At 47.5% G+C, this 22,130-nt stretch overlaps 1 protein-coding gene, 1 non-coding gene and 2 pseudogenes across 2 annotated transcripts; 2 read left to right on the top strand and 2 right to left on the bottom strand.

Annotated features, from left to right (window-relative positions):
• The first annotated feature begins 679 nt into the window (after nucleotides 1-679).
• On the top strand, nucleotides 680-1,732 carry LOC108588413 (large ribosomal subunit protein uL30-like; annotated as a pseudogene).
• A 5,208-nt stretch (nucleotides 1,733-6,940) lies between these two features.
• LOC103788256 (protein Mdm4-like) lies at nucleotides 6,941-9,800 on the bottom strand (annotated as a pseudogene).
• Nucleotides 9,801-11,543: 1,743 nt separating this feature from the next.
• On the bottom strand, nucleotides 11,544-11,650 carry LOC118148139 (U6 spliceosomal RNA). The gene has a single exon (XR_004734929.2). It is a non-coding gene; the product is annotated as a U6 spliceosomal RNA (small nuclear RNA).
• Nucleotides 11,651-14,562: 2,912 nt separating this feature from the next.
• On the top strand, nucleotides 14,563-21,724 carry NICN1 (nicolin 1, tubulin polyglutamylase complex subunit). Its single transcript, XM_002758348.6, has 6 exons — nucleotides 14,563-14,775; nucleotides 18,454-18,630; nucleotides 18,890-19,003; nucleotides 19,448-19,519; nucleotides 19,826-19,930; nucleotides 20,005-21,724. The coding sequence occupies exons 1-6, from the start codon at nucleotides 14,644-14,646 to the stop codon at nucleotides 20,044-20,046; spliced, it is 642 nt and encodes a 213-aa protein (XP_002758394.1). The 5' UTR covers nucleotides 14,563-14,643; the 3' UTR covers nucleotides 20,047-21,724.
• Nucleotides 21,725-22,130: the final 406 nt, after the last annotated feature.

Below are 22,130 nucleotides of genomic sequence, written 5' to 3'. Positions count from 1 at the left end.
AGGGGGTGAGGGCTGATCAGCTGAGGCAGGCAGGACTTTAGACTTTCTGGGTCCAGGCTCGCACATGGAGGCCTGACACTTGCTACTAATCAGTGTAATATATATATATATGTGTGTGTGTGTGTGTATTTTTTTTTTTTTTGAGATGGAATCTTGCTCTGTCACCCAAGCTGGAGTGTAGTAGTGCAATCTCAGCTCACCGAAATCTCCTCCTCCAGGGTTTAAGCAATACTCCTGCTTCAGCCTCCTGAGTAGCTGGGACCACAGGTGCTTACCACCATGTCTGGCTAATTTTTGTATTTTTAGTAGAGATGAGGTTTCACCATATTGGTCAGGCTGGTCTTGAACTCTTGACATCATGATCTACCTACCCCAGCTTCCCAAAGTGCTGGGATTACAGGTGTGAGCCATGCACCCAGCCATCAGTGTATATTATTAAGGACAACTTAGTAATATGCTCTCAGGTAGAATATTAATCTATGTTCTTGGGTAGCGATCCTCAAGCTTAGCCCAAATAAATTCTCTACTTATATTAATTTTCCCTCAGCTTCCTCCTTTTAGGTTTACACAAGAAAAGGGTGGGAAAATATATTCCATGCAAATAATAACCAAAAGAGAATTGGAGTGGCTTTATTATTGTAAGTGAAAATAAACCCAAGCTCTTTTTCCGGCTAGAACCATGGAAGGTATAGAAGAGAAGAAGGAACAGGCTCCTGCTGTGCCGGAAACCCTTCAGAAAAAGCAAAGGAATTTCACAGAGCTGAAGATCAAGTGTGTGAGGAAGAAGTTTGCCCAAAAGATGCTTAGAAAGTCAAGGAGGAAGCTTATCTGTGTAAAAGCAAAGCACACTGGCCAGGTGCGGTGGCTCACGCCTATAATCCCAGCACTTTGGGAGGCCAAGGCGGGAGGATCACAGGTCAAGAGATCGAGATCATCCTGGTCAACATGGTGAGACCCCGTCTCTACTAAAAACACAAAAATTAGCTGGGCATGGTGGCACGCGACTGTAGTCCCTGCTACTCAGGAAGCTGAGGCAGGAGAATTGCTTGAACCCAGGAGGTGGAGGTTGCAGTGAGCCGAGATTGCACCATTGCGCTCCAGTCTGGGTAATAACAGCGAAACTCCGTCTAAAAAAAAAGAAAAAGAAAAGCACTATCACAAGGAACTTAGGCAGATGCACGGAACTGAAATTCAAATGGCAAGGATGGCAAAGAAAGCTGGGAACTTCTTTGTACCTGCAGAACCCAAATTGGCATTTGTCATTAGGATCAGAGGTATCGATGGTGTGAGCCCAAAGATCTGAAAGGTGTTGCAGCTTCTTCGCCTTTGTCAGATCTTCAGTGGAAATTTTGTGAAGCTCAACAAGGCCTCAATTAACATGCTGAGGATTGTAGAGCCATATATTGCATGGGGGTACCCAAATCTGAAGTCAGTAAATGAACTAATCTACAAACATGGTTATGGCAAAATCAAAAAGAAGCAAATTCCTTTGACAGATAACACTTTGATTGCTCGATCTCTTGGTAAATATAGCACCATCTGCATGGAGGATCTGATTCATGAGATATACACTGTTGGAAAATGCTTCAAAGAAGCAAATAACTTCCTGTGGCCCTTCAAATTATCTTCTCCACGAGGCAGAATGAAGAAAAAGATTATTCGTTTTGTAGAGTGTGGAGATGATAGCAACAGGGAGGACCGAGTCAACAGGCTTATTAGAGGAATTAACTAAGGTGTCTAACATGATTATTTTTCTAAGCTGGTCGGTTAATAAACAGTACCTGCTCTCATATTGAAAAAAAAGAAAATAGACTCAAATCAGACAGATTACAAGAGACAAACATTGTATATGTGCCCTTACATATCTGGACAGACAGATAAACACACACATATTTTTTCGAGATAGGTCACCCATGCCGGGCGCGGTGGCTCACGCTTGTAATCCCAGCACTTTGGGAGGATGAGGTGGGTGGATCACAAGGTCAGGAGTTCAAGACCAGCCTGGCCAAAATGGTGAAACCCTATCTCTAAAAAAAGATTAGTCACCCAGGATGGAGTGTAGTGACATTAATACAGCTCTCTGTACCCTCCACCTCCCAGGCTCACGTGATCCTCCAACCTCATCCTCCTGAGTAGCTGGGACTAAAGGCATGCACCACCATACTCAGATAATTTTTTATGTCTTTTATAGAAATGGGGCCTCCCTGGAGGTTGCAGTAAGCCCAGATCGTGCCACTGCACTCCAAACTGGGTGACAGTGAGACTGTCAAAAAAAAAAAAGATGAAAATGGAGCCTCCCTTTGTTGCCCAGGCTGGTCTCAAAGTTTGAAGTTCAAGCAATCCTTCCACTTTGGCCCCCCTAAGTGCTGGGATTACAGGCAAAACCACTGCACTTGGCCAAAAACTGTGTGTGTGTGTCTGTGTGTGTGTGTGTGTGTGTGTGTGTGTTAGACAGTCTTGCTCTCAGAAAGTGCTGAAATTACTTGAGTCACAGTGTCCAGCCAGACATTATATATTTATAACAAATATAATACACGCTAGGCACAATGGTTCACACCTGTAATTCCAGCATTTTGGGAGGCCAAGGTGGCAGCATTGCTTGAGCTCTAGAGTTGGAAACCTGCCTAGATAGCATAGTGAGACCCCATCCCTTCAAAAACTTAAAAATTAGGCAAGGAAGATGGTGCACACCTGTGGTTCCAGCTACTCGGGAGGTTGAGGTAGGAGGACGGCTTGAGCCTGGGAGGTTGAGGCTGCAGTGAGCCATGTTACCACCACTGCACTCTAGTGTAGATGACAGAGTGAGACTCTATCTTAAAAAACAAAAATGGGCGGGTGCAGTGGCTCACACCTGCAATCCCAGCACTTTGGGAGGCCAAGGTGGGTGGATCACGAGGTCAAGAGATCGAGACCATCCTGGTCAACATGGTGAAACCCCGTCTCTACTAAAAATACAAAAAATGAGCTGGGCATGGTGGCGCATGCCTGTAATCCCAGCTACTCGGGAGGCTGAGGCAGGAGAATTGCCTGAACCCAGGAGGCGGAGGTTGCAGTGAGCCGAGATCGCACCATTGCACTCCAGCCTGGGTAACAAGAGCGAAACTCTGCCTCAAAACAAAACAAACAAACAAACAAAACAAAAAAAGAGATCGAGACCATCCTGGCCAACATGGTGAAACCCCATCTCTATTAAAAAATACAAAAATTAGCTGGGCGTGGTGGCACATGCCTGTAGTCCCAGCTACTCTGGAGGCTGAGGCAGGAGAAATGCTCGAACTGGGAGGTGGAGGTTGCAGTGAGCCAAGATTTCGCCATTGCACTCCAGCCTGGCGACAGAGTGAGACTCCGTCTCAAAAAAAAAGAAAAGGGGGACAGTAGTAGTTACATGTATATATATAATTTGTTTTTGGAGAGTCAGGGTCTGGCTATGTTGCCCAGGCTAGAGAGCAGTGGCTATTCACAGGTGCGATCAGGTATGTGCCATCTCATTTGGCTGACTGGTAATTTTGAATAGAATGCCAAACATTGTACATTTTACTTTTTCAAATGCTGGATATTATTGTATTCCTAGTGATATTTTTGAGCATTTTTCTTGGATACAGTTAAATATTTGATTATTTTGAGACTTTATTTTAAGCTCTTTTTGAGTGGAGTTACACTTTTTTCATGTGTGTGTTTTTGTTTTTTTTCCTTTTTCTGGAGAATGGGGTCTTGCTATATTGCCCAGGCAGGTCTCGAACTCATGGGTTCAAGCTATTCTCTTGCCTCTGCCTCCCTAAGAGCTGGGATTATAGGAGTGAGCTGCAGCGCTCAGCAATTTTAAGCTTTTTTCAGGTGGGATCAGAGTAGATTTTAGCCTCAGACAAATTTTCATTTATAATGTATGACAATAACTTTTTTTTTTTTTTTGAGACAGAATATCAGTCTGTCACCCAGGCTGGAGTGCAGTGGCGCTTTCTTTCTTTTTAAAAAAAATATATATATAAATATGGGTTTTCACCATGATGGTGAGGCTGGTTTTGAACTCCTGACCTCAGGTGATCCACCCACCTCGGCCTCCCAAAGTGCTAGGATTACAGGCATGAGCCACCACTTCCGGCCTGCAGTGGCGCTTTCTTGGCTCACTGCAACCTCTGCCTCCCAGGTTCAAGCAGTTCTCATGTCTCAGCCTCCTAAGTAGTGAAGATTACAGGTGTGGCCAGGCGCGGTGGCTCAAGCCTGTAATCCCAGCACTTTGGGAGGCCAAGGCGGGTGGATCACGAGGTCAAGAGATCGAGACCATCCTGGTCATCATGGTGAAACCCTATCTCCACTAAAAATACAAAAAATGAGCTGGGCATGGTGGCGCATGCCTGTAATCCCAGCTACTCGGGAGGCTGAGGCGGGAGAATTGCCTGGACCCAGGAAGCGGAGGTTGCGGTGAGCCGAGATTGCGCCATTGCACTCCAGTCTGGGTAACAACAGCGAAACTCCGTCTCAAAAAAAAAAAAAAGATTACAGGTGTGTGCCAACAATATACCCAGCTAATTTTTGTATATTTAGTAGAGAAGGGGTTTCGTCATGTGGTCAGGCTGGTCTCAAATTTCTGGCCTCAGCTGGGTGCGGTGGGTCAAGCCTGTAATACCAGCACTTTGGGAGGCCGAGGCAGGTGGATCACGAGGTCAAGAGGTCGAGACCATCCTGGTCAACATGGTGAAACCCCATCTCCACCTAAAATACAAAAATTAGCTGGGCATGGTGGCGCGTGCCTGAAATCCCAGCTACTCAGGAGGCTGAGGCGGGAGAATTACTTGAACTCAGGAGGCGGAGGTTGTGGTGAGCTGAGATCGCGCCATTGCACCCCAGCCTGGGTAACAAGAGGGAAACTCCATCTCAAAAAAAAAAAAAAAATTCTGGCCTCAAGTAATTCACCTGCCTCAGGATTCCCAAAGTGCTGGGATTATAGGCTTGAGCCATTGAGTCAGGTCAGCAATGCCCTTTTTTTTTGAGACAGAGTCTCGCTCTGTTCCCCAGGCTGGAGTGCAGTGGTGCAATTTTGGCTCACTGCAACCTCCACCTCCAATGTTCAAGCGATTCTCATTCTCCTGCTTCAGCCTTCCGAGTAGCTGAGACTACAGGCAGGCACCACCACCCCCAGCTAATTTTTTACATTTTTAGTAAAGACTCGGTTTCACCATATTGGCCAGGCTGGTCTCAAACTCCTGACCTCATGATCTACAGCCTTGGCCTCCCAAAGGTGTGAGCCAGCTTGTCTGGCCTGGCAATACCCTTTCAAGCATGCTACACAATCCCCCATGAATTACAAGAGCTTTTGCTATGCCTGGTGAAAACACAATTTCTGGCTCAGACTAAGTATTGGTGATTATTATTTTATTTGTTTTGGGTAATTATTTCACTGGCTTGGGTGGTTTCCTCACATACTTGTAAGATTTGCTAATAATTATCTTATTCTTTTTGGGTAATTCTCTCCCTGGGGTTGGGTAGTTTCCTCACATACTTCTGCTGATTATCACTCAGCTGAAGCCTCAAGGAACCCCCTCACAAATCGCCTGTCATCTCTCTGTGGAGTTCTGTCCTCTCTAACCTCTAACCATTTGCCTCTCCAAACACATGTTTGTCTCTTTTTTTTTGACAAAAACAGAGGAGTCTCACTCTGTTGCCCAGGCTGGAATGCAATGGCACACTCTTGGCTCATTGCAACCTCCGCCTCCCGGGTTCAAGCAAGTCTCCTGCCTCAGCCTCCTGAGTAGCTGGGATTACAGGTGCTCGGCACCATGCCTGACTAATTTTTGTATTTTTAGTAGATACAGCGTTTCACCATGTTGGTCAGGCTGGTCTCGAACTCCTGACCTCATGATCTGCCTGCCTCGGCCTTTTGAAGTGCTGGGATTAGAGGCGTGAGCCACCACACCCAGCAGAGTTTTGTCTGTATCTCAGGGAACCTACCAGACTCCACCTGTGTTTCTCCTTATTGCACTCAGAAATTATCTGCAGACAATAAGCTGGTGGTAATCCCTGAGCTCATTTTGTTTGTATCTTTTTTTTTTTGAGATAGAGTTTCGTTCTTGTTGCCCAGGCTGGAGTACAATGGCCCGATCTTGGTTCTCTGCAACCTCTGCCTCCTGGGTTCGAGCAATTCTCCTGCCTCAGCCTCCCAAGTAGCTGGGATCAAAGACATGTGGCACCTGCCAGCTAATTTTGTTTTGTTTTGAGACAGTCTTATTCTGTCACCCAGGCTGTAGTGCAGTGGCGCGACCTCAGCTCAATGTAACCTCTGCCTCCTGTTTTCAAGCGATTCTCCTGCCTTAGCCTCCTGAGTTTTTTAGTAGAGATAAGGTTTCACCATAATGGCCAGGCTGGTCTCGAACTCCTGACCTCGTGATCCGCCCGCCTCGGCCTACCAAAGTGCTGGGATTACAGGTGTGAGCCACTGTGCCTAGCCTAATTTTGTATTTTTAGTAGAGACAGGGTTTCACCATGTTGGCCAGGCTGTTCTTGAAATTCTGACCTCAGGCAATTCACCCCTCTTGGCCTCCCAAAGTGCTGGGATTACAGGAGTGAGCCACCACAGCCAACCTTGTTTGTATCTTTCTCTGTCACCCAGGTTGGAGTGCCGTAGCGCAATCTCCACTCGCTGCGATTGAAATTCCCGGTTTCAATTGATTATTCTGGCTCAGCCTCCTTAGTAGCTGGGATTACAGGTGACCATCACCATGCCGGGCTAATTTTTTGTATTTGTAATAGAAATGGGGTTTCACCATGTTGGCCTGCCAGGTCTTGAACTCCTGACCTTGTGACCCACCCACAGCCTCCGAAAATTCTGAGATTACAGGTGTGAGCCACCATGTATCTATTTTTTCAATATTATTCTCTTGCGTTGCCTGATGTACAAGGTCCAAAAAGCACTGTATGACATCTTTTGTCTATTTTTAAAAATTTTATTTCTCTTCCTTTTCTTTTCTTTCTTTCTTTCTTTTTTCCTTTCTCTCTCTCTCTCTCTCTCTCTCTTTCTTTCTTTCTTTCTTTCTTTCACAGAGTCCTGCTCTGTCACCCAGGCTGGAGTGCAGTGGGACAATAACAGTTCAATTTCCTGGGCTCAAGTGGTCCTCCAGCCTTAGCCTCCTGAGAAGTTGGGATGACAGGTGCATGCCATAATGCTCTGCTAATTTTTGTATTTTTTTTTGTAGAGATGGGGGTTTGCTCTGTGACTCAGTCTGGTCTCGAACTCCTGGATTCAAGCAATCTGGTTGCCTCAGCCTCCTAAAGTGCTGCGATTACAGGCATGAGCCACTGTGCCAGCCCAATTTTAATTTATTTTATTTTTTTGAGACAGAGTCTTGCTCTGCTATTGTCCTTTTTTTTGGGACAGAGTCTTGCTCTGTCACCAGGTGCCAGGTTGGAGTGCAGTGGTGTGATCTCGGCTCACTGCAACCTCCGCCTCCTGGGTTCAAGCAATTCTCCTGCCTCAGCCTCCCAAGTAGCTGGGACTACAGGTGCACACCACCACACCCAGCTAATTTTTGTATTTTTAGTAGAGACGGGGTTTCACCATGTTGGCCAGGATGGTCTCGATCTCTTGACCTCATGATCTGCCCACCTCGGTCTCACAAAGTACTGGGATTACAGGCGTGAGCCACCGATCCCAGCTGCTATTGTCCTTTTTTTTTTTAATGTGAACTGAATAAATGTATTTTTATTTATTTATTTATTTATTTTGCGACAGAGTTTCACTCTTGTTACCCAGGCTGGAGTGCAATGGCGTGATCTCGGCTCACCGCAACCTCCGCCTCCTGGGTTCAGGCAATTCTCCTGCCTCAGCCTCCTCAGTAGCTGGGATTACAGGCATGCACCACCATGCCCAGCTAATTTTTTGTACTTTTAGTAGAGACGGGGTTTCACCATGTTGACCAGGATGGTCTTGATCTCTTGACCTCGTGATACACCCGCCTCAGCCTCCCAAAGTGCTGGGATTACAGGCTTGAGCCACCGCACCCGGCCCAAATGTATTTTTATATTCGTACTACCATTATGCTATAAAAACCTTAATAACCAGCTGAATCTCTTTCTTGCAAATAGGACATGAACCCCCAGCCTTCTTTAGTCTTCTGGCACAGTGAAAACAAGTGACAAGATGGCCTGTCCTCCCATGAATAATGTTCCCATCTCATGGTCTTTTCTCACATAATCTACATGGCTTCAAAAGATTCTGGCAATCCTCCATGTTTTCTGTATCTGTTCTCTGTTCAGAAAGGTTATCTAACTTTTCTCCCATGCTTGAGGTGGTCTCTTGGCTTTCAGAACTGTGAGCCAAATCCAAGAATTCCACCAAGTTGCAGGGATCAAAAACTTTGGAGTTTTCTTTTTTTATATACACATCTTTGGGTCTAACGACAGGAGCCGAAATGGTTCTTCGACAGTCAGGCACATCAATTCCTTCATTTTCCTCTTGCTTGGAAAGTTAAATTTCTTGCACTCAGTACACTGCCACTCATTCTCAGAGGTAACTTCTACATCAGTATCATCACTTAAGGACTTAGAGTCGTCAAGTTCATCATTTTTCCCCACTTCAATCACCTTTTTGTCACTTATTTTTCCTACTTCTTCACTTGCTTGTTCAGTATCAGCAGCTTTAATTTTTATTCCAACACCTAACTGCTCTGATACTGATTCATTCAAAAACCACAAGTCATCTGTAGTATCTGAAACAATAGCAGTACCCACATCCTGATTTGTCTGTAAATCAGTTGAGCCACTACTTCTAGGTGTATAGTTGTTTCTCAAGTTTCCTAAAAACCACTAGGGCAGGCCAGCTACATCCCATTCCTCAAATCCAAGGTCCATCCTAGATGTCTCATCTTGGGTTAAATTTTCTATTAAGTCTTCATCTTCTCTAGAATTTACGCATTTATGCTGTGAGGTAGGCAGTGTAGGGATATCATCTTCTGCAGTTCTTCTCCTGGAAGTGGAACTTTCCACTGCACTTTGCTTCAGTTGGTCTTGATTTGGAATATCCATACTGTGATCCTGTGCGAGAGCAAGAGTGTGAGCAGCATCTGTAGTAGAGTGGCTAAAGTGACAAGATTCTTTCTTTCTTTTTTTTTTATTTTTTTGAGACGGAGTTTCGCTCTTGTTACCCAGGCTGGAGTGCAATGGCAAGATCTCGGCTCGCCGCAACCTCCGCCTTCTGGGTTCAGGCAATTCTCCTGCCTCAGCCTCCTGAGTAGCTGGGATTACAGGCACACGCCACCATGCCCAGCTAATTTTTTTTTGTATTTCTAATAGAGACAGGGTTTCACGATGTTGACCAGGATGGTTTCAATCTCTTAACCTCGTGATCCACCCGCCTCGGCCTCCCAAAGTGCTGGGATTACAGGCTTGAGCCACCGTGCCCGGCCAATATTTCTTAGCATATCATAGAGAGGGCTTGGGTCTTTCACGGAGAAGCTCTAACATCCCAGTAGTTCTCCCAAAAAGATCTCCACAGCAATATACCATATGCTGTTCCTGCTGATCATAAAGCTGCTTCACCATTATGTACTGACCTAAATAGTGCATGACCTCTTTAACAGTGAACATTTCACCTCGCGCACCTGCTGCATGCAAAATCTTCAAAAAGGCAGTTTTGGTTGTACCTGATTGGTTTGTCCAGGAGAGATCCTACAAGCACTGTCAGATGTTGAACACTGGGCAGAGGTGGAAAATGACGTCATTTTGGCAGTGAAGAAACTGCAGTCTGTTGGTAAAACTCGGCAGCATTTTGAAATGGCGAGTAATGAGGCCGCAACTTCCGGCCTCCCACCTGTCCTTTTTATATTATTATTTTTTGCCATTTTGGTTCACTGCAGCCTCAAACTCCTGGCCTTAGGTTATTCTCCAATGTCAAGCTCCTGAGTAGCTGGGACTACAGGCATGGGCACCATGCTCGGCTAATTTTTACATTTTTTGTGGAGATAGAGTTTTGCCATGTTGCCAAGGCTGACCTTAAACTCCTGGGCTCATGTAATCATCTTGCCTCAGCCTCCCAAAGTCCTGGGATTACAGGCGTAAACCACTTTACTCAGCCTTTTTTCTTTCTTTCTTTTTTTTTTTGAGACAGATTCTCACTCTGTCAACTAGGTTGGATTGCAGTGGTGTGATACAGCCTCGATTTTCAGGCTCAGGAGATCCTCCGGCCTCAGCCTCCTAAAGTGCTGGGATTACAGGCATAAGCCACTGTGCTTGCCTATCTGGTTACTTAATTGGTTCAAATGGAAAGGTAAATCTCTCAGTGACTCCATCTTGGTTTTAAGTGGAAATTCCTAACATCAAACAATATGGGCATGGTGGCTCTTGGCTGAAACCCCAGCAATTAGGGAGGCAGAGGTAGGAGGATTGCTTGAATCCAGGAGTTCAAGACCAGCTTGGGGCCGGGCACTGTGACTCACGCCTGTAATTCCAGCACTCTGGGAGGCCAAGGAGGGTGGATCACCTGACCAATATGGTGAAACCCCAACTCTTAAATAAATAAATAAATAAATAAGACCAGCTTGGGCAACAAAGTAAGACCCTTATCTTTGTTTTAATCTTTTTTTTTTTTTTTTTTAAGACGGACTCTCACCCTGCTGCCCAGGCTGGAGTACAGTGGCCAATCTCAGCTCAATGCAACCTTTGCTCCATAGTTTAAGCGATTCTCCTGCCTCAGCTCCTGAGTAGCTGGCATTACAGGTACCTGCTACCACACCCAGCTAATTTGTTGTACTTTTAGTACAGACGGGGTTTCACCGTGTTAACCAGAATGGTCTCAATCTTCTAACATCGTGATCCACCCAGCAGCCTCTCACAGTGCTAGGATTACAGGCGTGAGCCACCGCGCCTGGCAAGATGTTATCTTTACAAAAATAAAAAATAAAACAAAACAATAGAGCTGGGTGCGATGGCTCATGCCTGTAATCCAAGCACTTTGGGAGGCCAAGGTGGGTGGATTACCTGAGGTCAGGAGTTCAAGACCAGCCTGGCCAACATGGCGAATTCTGTCTCTACTGAAAATACAAAACCTAGCCAATCACGGTGGCGAGTGCCTGTAATCTTAGCTACTTGGAAGGCTGAGGCAGGAGAATCTCTTGAACCTTGGAGGCAGAGGTTGCAGTGAGCTGAGATCCCACCACTATACTCCAGCCTGGCGGCAGGGCAAGACTCCGTCTCCAAAAAAAAAAAAAGATTCAATTTCTTCCCTCCTGCTCCACAGAGGCCAGTGTGGGAGAGAGACAGGATCTAGATGATTATTACAATACTATCTGGAGACATATGGACAATATACAGTGATCTGACTAGTCCAGGAGATTGAGAAAGAACTCCTCCAAAAGTTAAAAAAAAATTTTTTTTTGAGACAGAGTCTCGGCTCTGTCACCAGGCAGCAGGCTGGAGTGCAGTGGCACGATCTTGGCTCACTGCAACCTCTGTGTCCTGGGTTTGAGCAATTCTCCTGGCTCAGCCTCCCAAGTAGCTGGGACTACAGGTACACCACTATGCCCAGGTAATTTTTGTATTTTATTTTATTTTATTTTTTTTTTATGGAACACTTCACAAATTTGCGTGTAATCCTTGCACAGGGGCCATGTTAATCTTCCCTATGTTGTTCCAATTTTAGTATCTGTGCTGCGAAAGCGAGCATGTAATTTATATATATATATATATATATATATATATATATATATATATATATATATTTTTTTTTTTTTTTTTTTGAGACGGAGTTTTGCTCTTGTTACCCAGGCTGGAGTGCAATGGCGTGATCTCGGCTCACTGCAACCTCCGCCTCCTGGGTTCAGGCAATTCTGCCTCAGCCTCCTGAGTAGCTGGGATTACAGGCACGCACCACCATGCCCAGCTAATTTTTGTATTTTTAGTAGAGACAGGGTTTCACCATGTTGACCAGGATGGTCTCGATCTCTTGACCTCGTGATCCACCCGCCTTGGCCTCCCAAAGTGCTGGGATTACAGGCATGAGCCACCGCACCCAGCCAATTTTTGTATTTTTAGTAGAGAGGGTGTTTCACCATGTTGACCAGGATGGTCTCCATCTCTTGAGTTTGCGATCTGCCCACCTTGGCCTCCTAAAGTGCTGAGATTACAGGTGTGTGCCACTGCGTCCGGCTATTCCTTTTTTTTTTTTTTCCTGAGATGGAGTTTTGCTCTTGTTGCCCAGGCTGGAGTGCAGTGGCGTGATCGTGGCTCATTGTAACCTCTGTCTCCTGGATTCAACGATTCTTGTGCCTCAGCCTCCTGAGTAGCTGGGATAAGGCTTATTTTTTTGTGTGTGTGTGTCTTTTCCTTCTTTTCCTTTTTGTGGAGAACTGGGTCTTGCTATATTGCCCAGGAGGTCTCAAACTCCTGGGCTCATGCTATCCTCCCATCTCTGCCTCCCTAAGAACTGGGATTACAGGTGTGAGCTACAGCACCCCGCCAAGTAGCTGGGATTAAAGTGGAGAGCCACCATGCCCAGCTAATTTTTTTGTATTTTTAGTAGAGGCGGGGTTTCATCATGTTGGCCAAACTCCTGACCTCAGGTGATCCACCCGCCTTGGCCTCCCAAAGTGCAGGTATTATAGGCATGAGCCACCGCACCTGGCTGGAGTTCTACTCTTGTGGCCCAGGCTGGCGTATAGTGGCATTTCAGCTCACTGCTACCTGTGCCTTCTGGTTTCAAGCGATTCTCTTGTCTCAGCCTCCCGAGTAGCTGGAATTACAGGTGGAATTACTGCCACCAGACCTGGCTAATTTTTGTATTTTTAGTAGAGATGGGGTTTCACCATGTTGGCCAAGCTGATCTCAAACTCCTGACCTCGTGATCCACCTTGGCCTCCCAAAGTGCTGGGATTACAGGTGTGAGCAACAATACCATTTAAAACATTTTTTTTTTTTTTTTTTTAAAGACAGGGTTTCACCATGTTGGTCAGGCTGGTCTTGAACTCCCGACCTCAGGTGATCCGCCCGCCTTGGCCTCCAAAGGGCTTGGATTACAGGCGTGAGACACTACGCCCGGCCTTTTTTCTTTTTCTTTCTTTTTTTTTTTTTTTTTTTTTGAGACAGAGTTTCGCTGTTGTTACCCAGGCTGGAGTGCAATGGTGCGATCTCGGCTCAACACAACCTCCGCCTCCTGGGTTCAGGCAATTCTCCTGCCTCAGCCTCCTGAGTAGCTGGGATTTCGGGCACACGCCACCATGCCCAGCTAATTTTTTGTATTTTTAGTGGAGACAGGGTTTCACCATGATGACCAGGATGGTCTCGATCTCTTGACCTCGTGATCCACCCGCCTCGGCCTCCCAAAGTGCTGGGATTACAGGCTTGAGCCACCACGTCCGGCCTCTTTTTTGTTTTTTTGTGCTTGTTGACAATACCCCTTATTTCTCCCTACTCCCAGCCCCTGGCGATCTTTCTAGCCTGTTTTTTTTTGTTTTGTTTTTGAGACGGAGTCTTGTTCTGTTGCTCAGGCTAGAGTACAGTGGCAGGATCTCAGCTCATTGCAATTTATGCAATGAGGGGAAACACCGCCTCAAAAAAAAAAAAAAATAAATAAATATACAAAACTAGCAGGATGTGGTGGCTTGTACGTGTAGTCCTAGCTACTTGGGAGGCTGAGGTTGGATCCCTGGAGCCTGAGAAGTCGAGGCTGCAGTGAACTGTGATCGGGGCACTGCACTCTAGCCTGGGTGACTGAGTAAGACCTGTCTCTAAAACAAACAAAAAATCCCAAAGTGGTTGGAAATCAGCAATGGATGAGGGTTCAAAGCACTCCACATCCTTGTCAATCTTTAATTTTGGCCTAATGACTGACTGTGTGGAGGTTCTAAATTGTATTTCCTTTATAAATGTTAAGTATCTTTTCATGGGCTTATTGGCTATCTAATTTTGCAAAGCGTGTATTCAAATCCTCTTTTTTTTCCAATGGCTAATACGTATTTTTCAGGTTAATGTAGGCTAGTCACTGCTGATTTGTGTCGATGGCTTTCTGTGCTTTAACAGACTACTGCCCTACACAGTGAAAGAAAGCCAAATGGAGCCGAATGGCTTGCAACGAGAAAGGCAAGGCAGTCGCTGGTTTCCGCAGTGATTGGCTGAAGAGAACTTCCGTGGGAGGAGCGCGGTGACTCACGCCTGTAATTCCGGTATTTTGGGAGGCCGAGGCGGGAGTATTACTTGAGGTCAGAGGTTAGAGACCAGCCTGGCCAACCTGGTGAAACATAACTAAAAAAAAAATCCGTTTTCACACTACTAAGACATACCTGAAAAAAATTAGCCGAGCATGGTGGCGGGCACCTATAATCCCAGCTACTAGGGAGGCAGAGGCAGAAGAATCGCTTGAACCCGGGAGGTGTAGGTTACACTGAGTAGAGATGGCGCCACTGCACTCTAGTTGGGGCGACAGAGCGAGATTTCTTGTTAAAAAAAAAAAAAAAAGAAAAAAGAAAGAAAGAAAGAAAAAAAAAAAACTTCCGCAGGCACTTCCGATTCCCGGCCCACCCTGAACTTCGGTGATTGGCTGGGCAGGCGGTTCGCGGGGCCTTCCGGGAGTTGTAGTTCTTATGGGTCGGCTGAGGATGCCGGGAAGGGCTGGTGGTCCGAGGCCTGGAGCGGTGGTTGCAGTTTGTCACGGCTGCTGGCACCATGTCCCGCATTTTGGTGCCTTGCCATGTGAAAGGCACCGTAGCCCTGCAGGTGGGCGACGTGCGGACCTCTCAAGGCCGGCCTGGCGTGCTGGTCATCGATGTCACCTTCCCCAGCGTCGCTCCCTTCGAGGTGAGCAAGCCTGGTGGGCGCTACCGAGGCTCCCGGGCGGGGCCGACCTGGAATCTCGGTCGTTTCCCAGGCATTTAATCTTTTACAGGAAAGCCTCCGTAGTCTTCCTTGCCCTTGCAAATTAATCATTCATTTGTTTAGTCCTTCAGTTAACACATTTTCCCTAGAATTGATCTTCCTACTCTCTTCTCTGCTATGTCTCTTGCCCACGTCCAGGAAAGCGCTGGCATGCAGGTGCTGAGAGTGGGCTAGGTGGTGCTAGAAATACCAAATAGTGAGCCGGGCGCGGTGGCTCACGCCTGTAATCCCAGCACTTTGGGAGGTCAAGGCGGGTGGATCACGAGGTCAAGAGATCGAGACCATCCTGGTCAACATGGTGAAACCCTGTCTCTACTAAAAATACAAAAAATTAGCTGGACACAGTGGCGTGTGCCTGTAATCCCAGCTACTCAGGAGGCTGAGGCAGGAGAATTGCCTGAACCCCGGAGGCGGAGGTTGCGGTGAGCTGAGATCGCGCCATTGCACTCCAGCCTGGGTAACAAGAGCGAAACTCTGTTTCAAAAAAAAAGAAATACCAAATAGTGAACCAAAATAGAAGTTAGGGGTCATTTTGGCCCTGGCAACAGTTGGGGCTCCCTAAGCAATGATTTACCCCAAAACCTGCCTCCTTCCCTTTCTTACAGTCCCTGCCAGAGGTCAAGTACCTCATCACCATCCCCCCAATGACTCGAGTTGCCAATCTCCAATATGCAGTTGTACCACTTCCGCATCAGTTGATAGAGGGACTGGACACTGCATGACTCAATGCAGAGGGCAAAACCTACCTCAGATGGCAGGGCATTGAGAGCCCTCTGTGTCTGTGCCCCACTTGTCTGTCTGTTTTTTTTTTTTTTGAGATGGAGTTTAACTTTTGTTGCCCATGCTGGAGTGCAATGATCAGTGCAACCTCTGCCTCCCGGGTTAAAGCAATTCTCCTGTCTCATCCTTGCAAGTACCTGGGATTATAGGAACCCACTACCATGTCCGGCTAATTTTTTTAATTTTTAGGGGAGATGGGGTTTCACCATGTTGGCCAGGCTGGTCTCGAACTGCTGACCTCAGGTGATCCACCTGCCCCAGCCTCCCAAAAGGCTAGTATTACAGGCTGGAGCCCTGCGCCCAGCCCTTTCTCTTTGTCTCATGAGCTTTGTGCTGTAGTATGTGGTTCTCCCTCAGCTGCTCTGTACTATCATCTGGGAAACTTAATTAAAGAACTTAACTTTGGAAATCCTGACTTTGTAGATTAAGGTGGAGCCTGGACAATTTATTTGGTAACAAATTTTCTTCCTTTTTTTTTTTTTTTTTCATATATATATATTATATATATATTTTTTAAATTTAATTTACTTATTTATTTATTTTGAGACGGAGTTTCGCTCTTGTTACCCAGGCTGGAGTGCAATGGCGCGATCTTGGCTCACCGCAACCTCCGTCTCCGGGGTTCAAGCAATTCTCCTGCCTCAGCCTCCCGAGTAGCTGAGACTACAGGCGCGCGCCACCATGCCCAGCTAATTTTTGTATTTTTTAGTAGAGACAGGGTTTCACCATGTTGACCAGGATGGTCTCGATCTCTTGACCTCGTGATCCACCCACCTCGGCCTCCCAAAGTGCTGGGATTATAGGCATGAGTCACCGCACCAGGCCATATATATATATTTTAAAGACAGGGTTTTTTGGGAGGCCGGGGCAGGTGGATCACGAGGTCAAGAGATCGAGACCATCCTGGTCAACAAGGTGAAACCCCGTCTCTACTAAAAATACAAAAATTAGCTGGGCATGGTGATGCGCGCCTGTAGTCCCAGCTACTCGGGAGGCTGAGGCAGGAGAATTGCTTGAACCCAGGAAGCGGAGGTTGCAGTGAGCCGAGATCGTGCTATTGCACTCCAGCCTGGGTAACAAGAGCAAAACTCTGTCTCAAAAAAAAAAAAAAAGACAGGGTTTCACTATGTTGGCCAGGCTGGTCTTGAACTCCTGACCTCAGGTGATCCACCCGCCTCGGCCTCCCAAAGTGCTCATATTACAGGCGTGAGCCACCACGCCCGGCCTAGTAACAAATTTTCTTGGGTGATTCTGGTGAGTATCCAATGACAAGAACCATTGCAATAGCCAAGCTGAATCACTGGCTGTTCCGGTGGTACACCAGGTTCTCTCACCCTCTTGTAATTATTTGTATATGCTACTTTTTTTTCCCTGATTCTTCTGTATATGCTTTTATATTATTTACATTTTTAAAAAATGTATTTATTTATTTATTTTGTAGAGATGGCATTTCACCATATTGGCCAGGCTGTTCTTGAACTCTTGACCTTGAGATCCACTTGTCTGAGCCTCCCGAAGTGCTGCCACCTCCACCTCCTGGGTTCAAGCAATTCTCCTGTCTCAGCCTTCCAGGTACCAGGGACTACAGGCATATGTCAGCACACCCAGCTAACTTTTTTGTATTTTTAGTAGAGATTGGGTTTCACTGTGCTGGTCAGGATGGTCTCAAAGTCCTGAGCTTGGGCCGGGTGCGATGTCTCACGCCTATAATCCCAGCACTTTGGGAGGCCGAGGTGGGTGGATCATGAGGTCAAGAGATTGAGACCGTTCTGGTCAACAAGGTGAAACCCCGTCTCTACTAAAAATACAAAAATTAGCTGGGCATGGTGGTGCGCACCTGTCATCCCAGCTACTCAGGAGGCTGAGGCAGGAGAATTGCTTGAACCCAGGAGGTGGAGGTTGTGGTGAGCCAAGATCGCGCCATTGTACTCCAACCTGGGTAACAAGAGCGAAACTCTGTCTCAAAAAATAAAAAAATAAAAGTCCTGACTTCAAATGATCCACCCGCCTCAGCCTTCCAAAGTGCTGGGATTACAGGCAAGAGCTACCACACCCACCTATGTTATCTACATTTCTTAGTCCACTTGGTGAACTCTTTCTCTTTCAGGCCTCATATGCACATTTTCTGCCTCTTTCAGGGTTAGAGCTCTGCCCTCTAGGAGCATCTTGGACATGTGGCAAGATCTGTGGTCATGGTTTGTTTCCATGACCTACTCATTTAGAATGTGAGCACCTTTAGGAAACCAGAATCGGCTGGGCGCTGTGGCTCATGCCTGTAATCCTAGCACATTGGGAGGCCGAGGTGGGTGGATCACCTGAGGTCAGGAGTTCAAGACCAGCCTGGCCACCATGGTGAAACCCCATTTTTAAAAAATAAATAAATAAAAATAAAAAGGAAACCAGAATTGTTTTTGGGCCCCAGTGATGCTTGTTGAAATTGTTAATTTAGTAGAAGAGTGCATTCAAAAAGGAAGAGGCAGGTGGATCACCTGAGGTCAGGAGTTTGAGACCATCCTGGCCAACATGGTGAAATCCTGTCTCTACTAAAAACACAAAAATATTAGCCGGGCATGGTGGCATGTGCCTGTAGTCCCGGCTGCTTGGGAGGCTGAGGCAGGAGAATCACTTGAACCTGGGAGGGTGGAGGTTGCAGTGAGCTGAGATTGTGCCATTGCACTCCAGCCTGGGCGACAGAGTGAGATTTCCTCTCAAAAAAAAAAAAAAAAAGAGGGGGAAGGAAGAGGTAGTACCTTTGACCTTTGAGCTTTTCTGTCCCTGGGCCTGGGTCTGACTTGTTGCAATGGGTTGTATGTGCTCCAGTTGCAGGAGATCACATTTAAGAATTACTACACAGCTTTTTTGAGCATCCGTGTCCGTCAGCACACCTCAGCACACACAACGGCCAAGTGGCTGACCTGCCTGCGAGACTACTGTCTGATGCCTGACCCACACAGTGAGGAGGGAGCCCAGGAGTATGTATCGCTGTTCAAGCATCAGGTCAGCTGGGCCTCAGGACGGCCAGGGCAGCCCAGATGAGGACTTAACCAGAGGTGGGGGGAATGGGTCAATATACTAAGAGGGAAGAGCGGGCCAGTCTGGCCTGGACTGTGACTATCAGGCAACTGCCTTGGAGGGACTACTGTTCCTTCCTTCCCAAAGGCCTGCGGGGTGGGCAGCATTTTGGTTCATTGTTGATTGAGAGGCTTCTGGGCAGTGAGCTGGGTCCTCGCTGGGTCCTTGTGTGTGTGTGTGTCAGATGCTGTGTGACATGGCCAGAGTATCGGAGCTACGCCTGATTCTGCGGCAGCCATCACCACTGTGGCTGTCTTTCACAGTGGAAGAGCTGCAGATCTATCAGCAGGGACCAAAGGTAAGTGACTAGCTCAGCTGCTGGCTGGCCCTTTCCCTAGAAGGCTTCTATGACTGGGAAAGCTAGGTAGTGGGGTGGGTAATGGATAAAGATGGTGAAGGGGGCCTTCATGGAGGTTTGCTTGGTGTGAATGCTGGAAGCTCATAATGAGCGGTGAGGCCATGTCCCTATATCTCTTGACCTTTGGGGTTGCCAACTACTTTCAGAGCTGGAGCCTTTAGGTGCTGGGAGACACTTTTGTGCTTGTGTTTCTGAGGACTCTGTCTGCACAGCAGGAGAACTTAGGTAGTCTGACTGCCCCTTTAGGTCTCTGTGGGTTCCCTAAACAGAGTTTTCCCAGTGTCTGAGGCTCAGGGGCCCTTCTCTCTGCTCCTAGGACCTTGGAATCTGGTCCCAGAGCTGTCTACTTTGTCTCACTCAGGGCACTTTATCTTTGCTTTGCAGAGCCCCTCCATGACCTTCCCAAAGTGGCTCTCCCACCCAGTGCCCTGTGAGCAACCTGCACTCCTCTGTGAGGTAAGCCCTCACCCTAGGTAAGAACCATGTGTGAATGGCTCTAGTGTCCAGCACAGGCCAGGTGGACCCCTTCCTATAAAATTCTGGGGCTGGGCCCAGGACCCTTGGGTACTATCTTCCTCTTGGGGTGGGATTTGAGACATCTCTGGTGTGGCACTGGGCTGCCTACTGAACATCAGGCCCTAACCTCATGTTTCATAAACCATCTGAGAATGTTATTGGTCTCAGCTGGAGGGCCCCTAGCCCAGGTTGGCCTCTCTGGAGCCCTAAGGGCACCATGGCCACTGACCCCTCCTTCTGGAGCAGAGTCTCCCAGATCCCAGCAGGGTATCCTCCGAGGTGCAGCAGATGTGGGCACTGACAGAGATGATCCGGGCCAGTCACACCTCTGCGAGGATCGGCCGCTTTGATGTAAGTGATCACTTCCCTCTGCTTGGCTTGCTTTGCCCTGAGCAGATCAGACATAATGGTCTTTTGTATTTCAGGTGGACGGCTGTTATGACCTGAACTTGCTCTCCTACACTTGAATGGTGGTTCCTAGCCAAGATGTTGGCCTTTCTGTGCCCACCCAGACTTGGTTTGGGCCACCAGAGGCTGAAGTGTGTTTCCTGTGCATTCCCAGTATTGCCTGCATGCCTCTTCTGTCTGGGCCACATTCACAGATTCAAGATTCTTGAGGGCTTACTGTGTCGCTTCAGCATGAGCTCCTGGCAGGGGTGTGCTCTGTCTTCACCTGGCTGCAACTAAATTCTTCCTTCTACCCAAAAACACTCCAGTTAGTTGTGCTTACTAAGAATCCCTGAGTGCCCTCTGCCCCTCCTATCAACATGCACATTCCTGTCTTCTGCTAGCTCCCTCACCTCAGTGCAGTTGGGCTGGGCTGACCTACTAGAACCTGCTCCATTTATGGACCTGGAAAGCCATTGCTGCCATGGCACTTGGGACACTTGAGGAAGAAACAGAAACCTTATTTCTTCCTGTGTGTCCCCTAGTGGTTTTCTTTCCCTTTGTGTTATGCCACAGAAAGAAATGTTCTGCCTAAACTCTTCTGCTGCTTGCCTAGGAAGTAAAGCTGAAGATTAGGGCAGCCTGAGTTTCTTGGTTTTGAGCTGGCTCCTGAATATATGTTCAAATGGGTGTGCCCATAGGGCCTGGGCTGAGAGTAAGAACTGGGACCTCTCTGCCATCTGATACAGCCCAAAGAAACATCCCTATCCTTTCTGCCAGTTGCCCGTTTGCTTTTTTTTTGAGACGGAGTTTTACTCTTGTTGCCCAGGCTGGAATGCAGTGGCATCTCCGCTCACCAAAACTTCTGCTTTCTGGGTTCAAGCGATTCTCCTGCCTCAGCCTCCCAAGTAGCTGGGATTATAGGCATGTGCCATGATGCCTGGTTAATTTTGTATTTTTAGTAGAGATGGGGTTTCTCCATGTTGGTCAGGCTGGTCTAGAACTCCCGATCTCCACCTGCCTCAGCCTCCCAAAGTGTTGGTATTACAGGCATGAGACACTGCGCCTGGCCTGCCCCTTTCCAAGATACATGCTTAGCCTGATGAGAGCTCAACCATGGTGGGTGTGGGTCCAAATAAGGGTTCTCATTGATGCCTTTTTTGTTTTGTTTTGTTTTTCTTTTTGTGGAGAACGGGATCTCACTATATTGCTGAGGCAGGTTTCGAACTCCTGGGCTCAAGCTTTCCTCCTGCCTCTGCCTCCCTAAGAGCTGGGATTACAGGTGTGAGCCACAGCGCCCGGCCTCACTGGTGCCTTTTAAGAGGCCTAGGTCCTCCATTAACTCAGGCCAACCATTATGTGATGCAGGCTGCTTTTCCTTCATGTGAGAAAACCCTGTGTCCCTCTGATTCTTCCTGGCTTTGCCCCTGGTGGCTACTATGAAGCAGTACTGGAGTATGCCTTGGACCTGGAAAATTGGACATGTGTGCGGCTCAACAGTTTTCTCAGGGGAGTTCAGTGACCTTTTGGTGGCTACCCTCTGCTCTCACCTGAGTCCTGCAGGTGGTGACTTTACCTGCAAGGTTAGTTACGTAGCCCCACTCAGCTGCTTCTGAAAGGGTGATGGAGCAGTAGTCTTCAGTGTGTGTGTGTGAGTGAAGAGGACCTTGTGGTAGCAGGGACCATGCTTCATTTGTGGCTGTGTCCGCAGCCCAGGGCCTGGTATGTAGCAAGATCAATAAATACTTGTGGAATGCATGACTGCTGGCTGACCGTGTCTGCCTGGTGGGAGAGCCGGGGACCCCTATGTGAGGGCAGACTACTGTGGTGCTGCTGACCTGCCAGGCTGGCTCCACCCAGCTGTGACCTCTCCACTCTCCCCACCCCCATTTGACCTTACTCTCTTGAGGTCCTAAATGTATGATTGAGACCTTTCAGCCCATTTTAGAACTTTGACCCTTTGGAGACAGGGCAGTTTTGCAGGGGGCGGTCTAGCCCCTGGCTCTGTTTTGGGCAGCCCGATCGGCTCTGGATTGCTTGAGCTTCCCTGAAGAGCCAGCTGGAGGCGGTTTCCCTGCTTTGGGAGTTCCTGCATTCTCTGCTCTAAATCCCAGCCTGCCCTTGGGGCTGCCCGCCCCCTCCTTTGATCCTTTGCTCGGAGAGA

Source organism: Callithrix jacchus, chromosome 15, assembly GCF_049354715.1.
Source record: "Callithrix jacchus isolate 240 chromosome 15, calJac240_pri, whole genome shotgun sequence".
In the NCBI taxonomy this organism is placed as follows: domain Eukaryota; kingdom Metazoa; phylum Chordata; class Mammalia; order Primates; family Cebidae; genus Callithrix; species Callithrix jacchus.
This window is presented reverse-complemented; position numbering and strand designations above follow the sequence as displayed.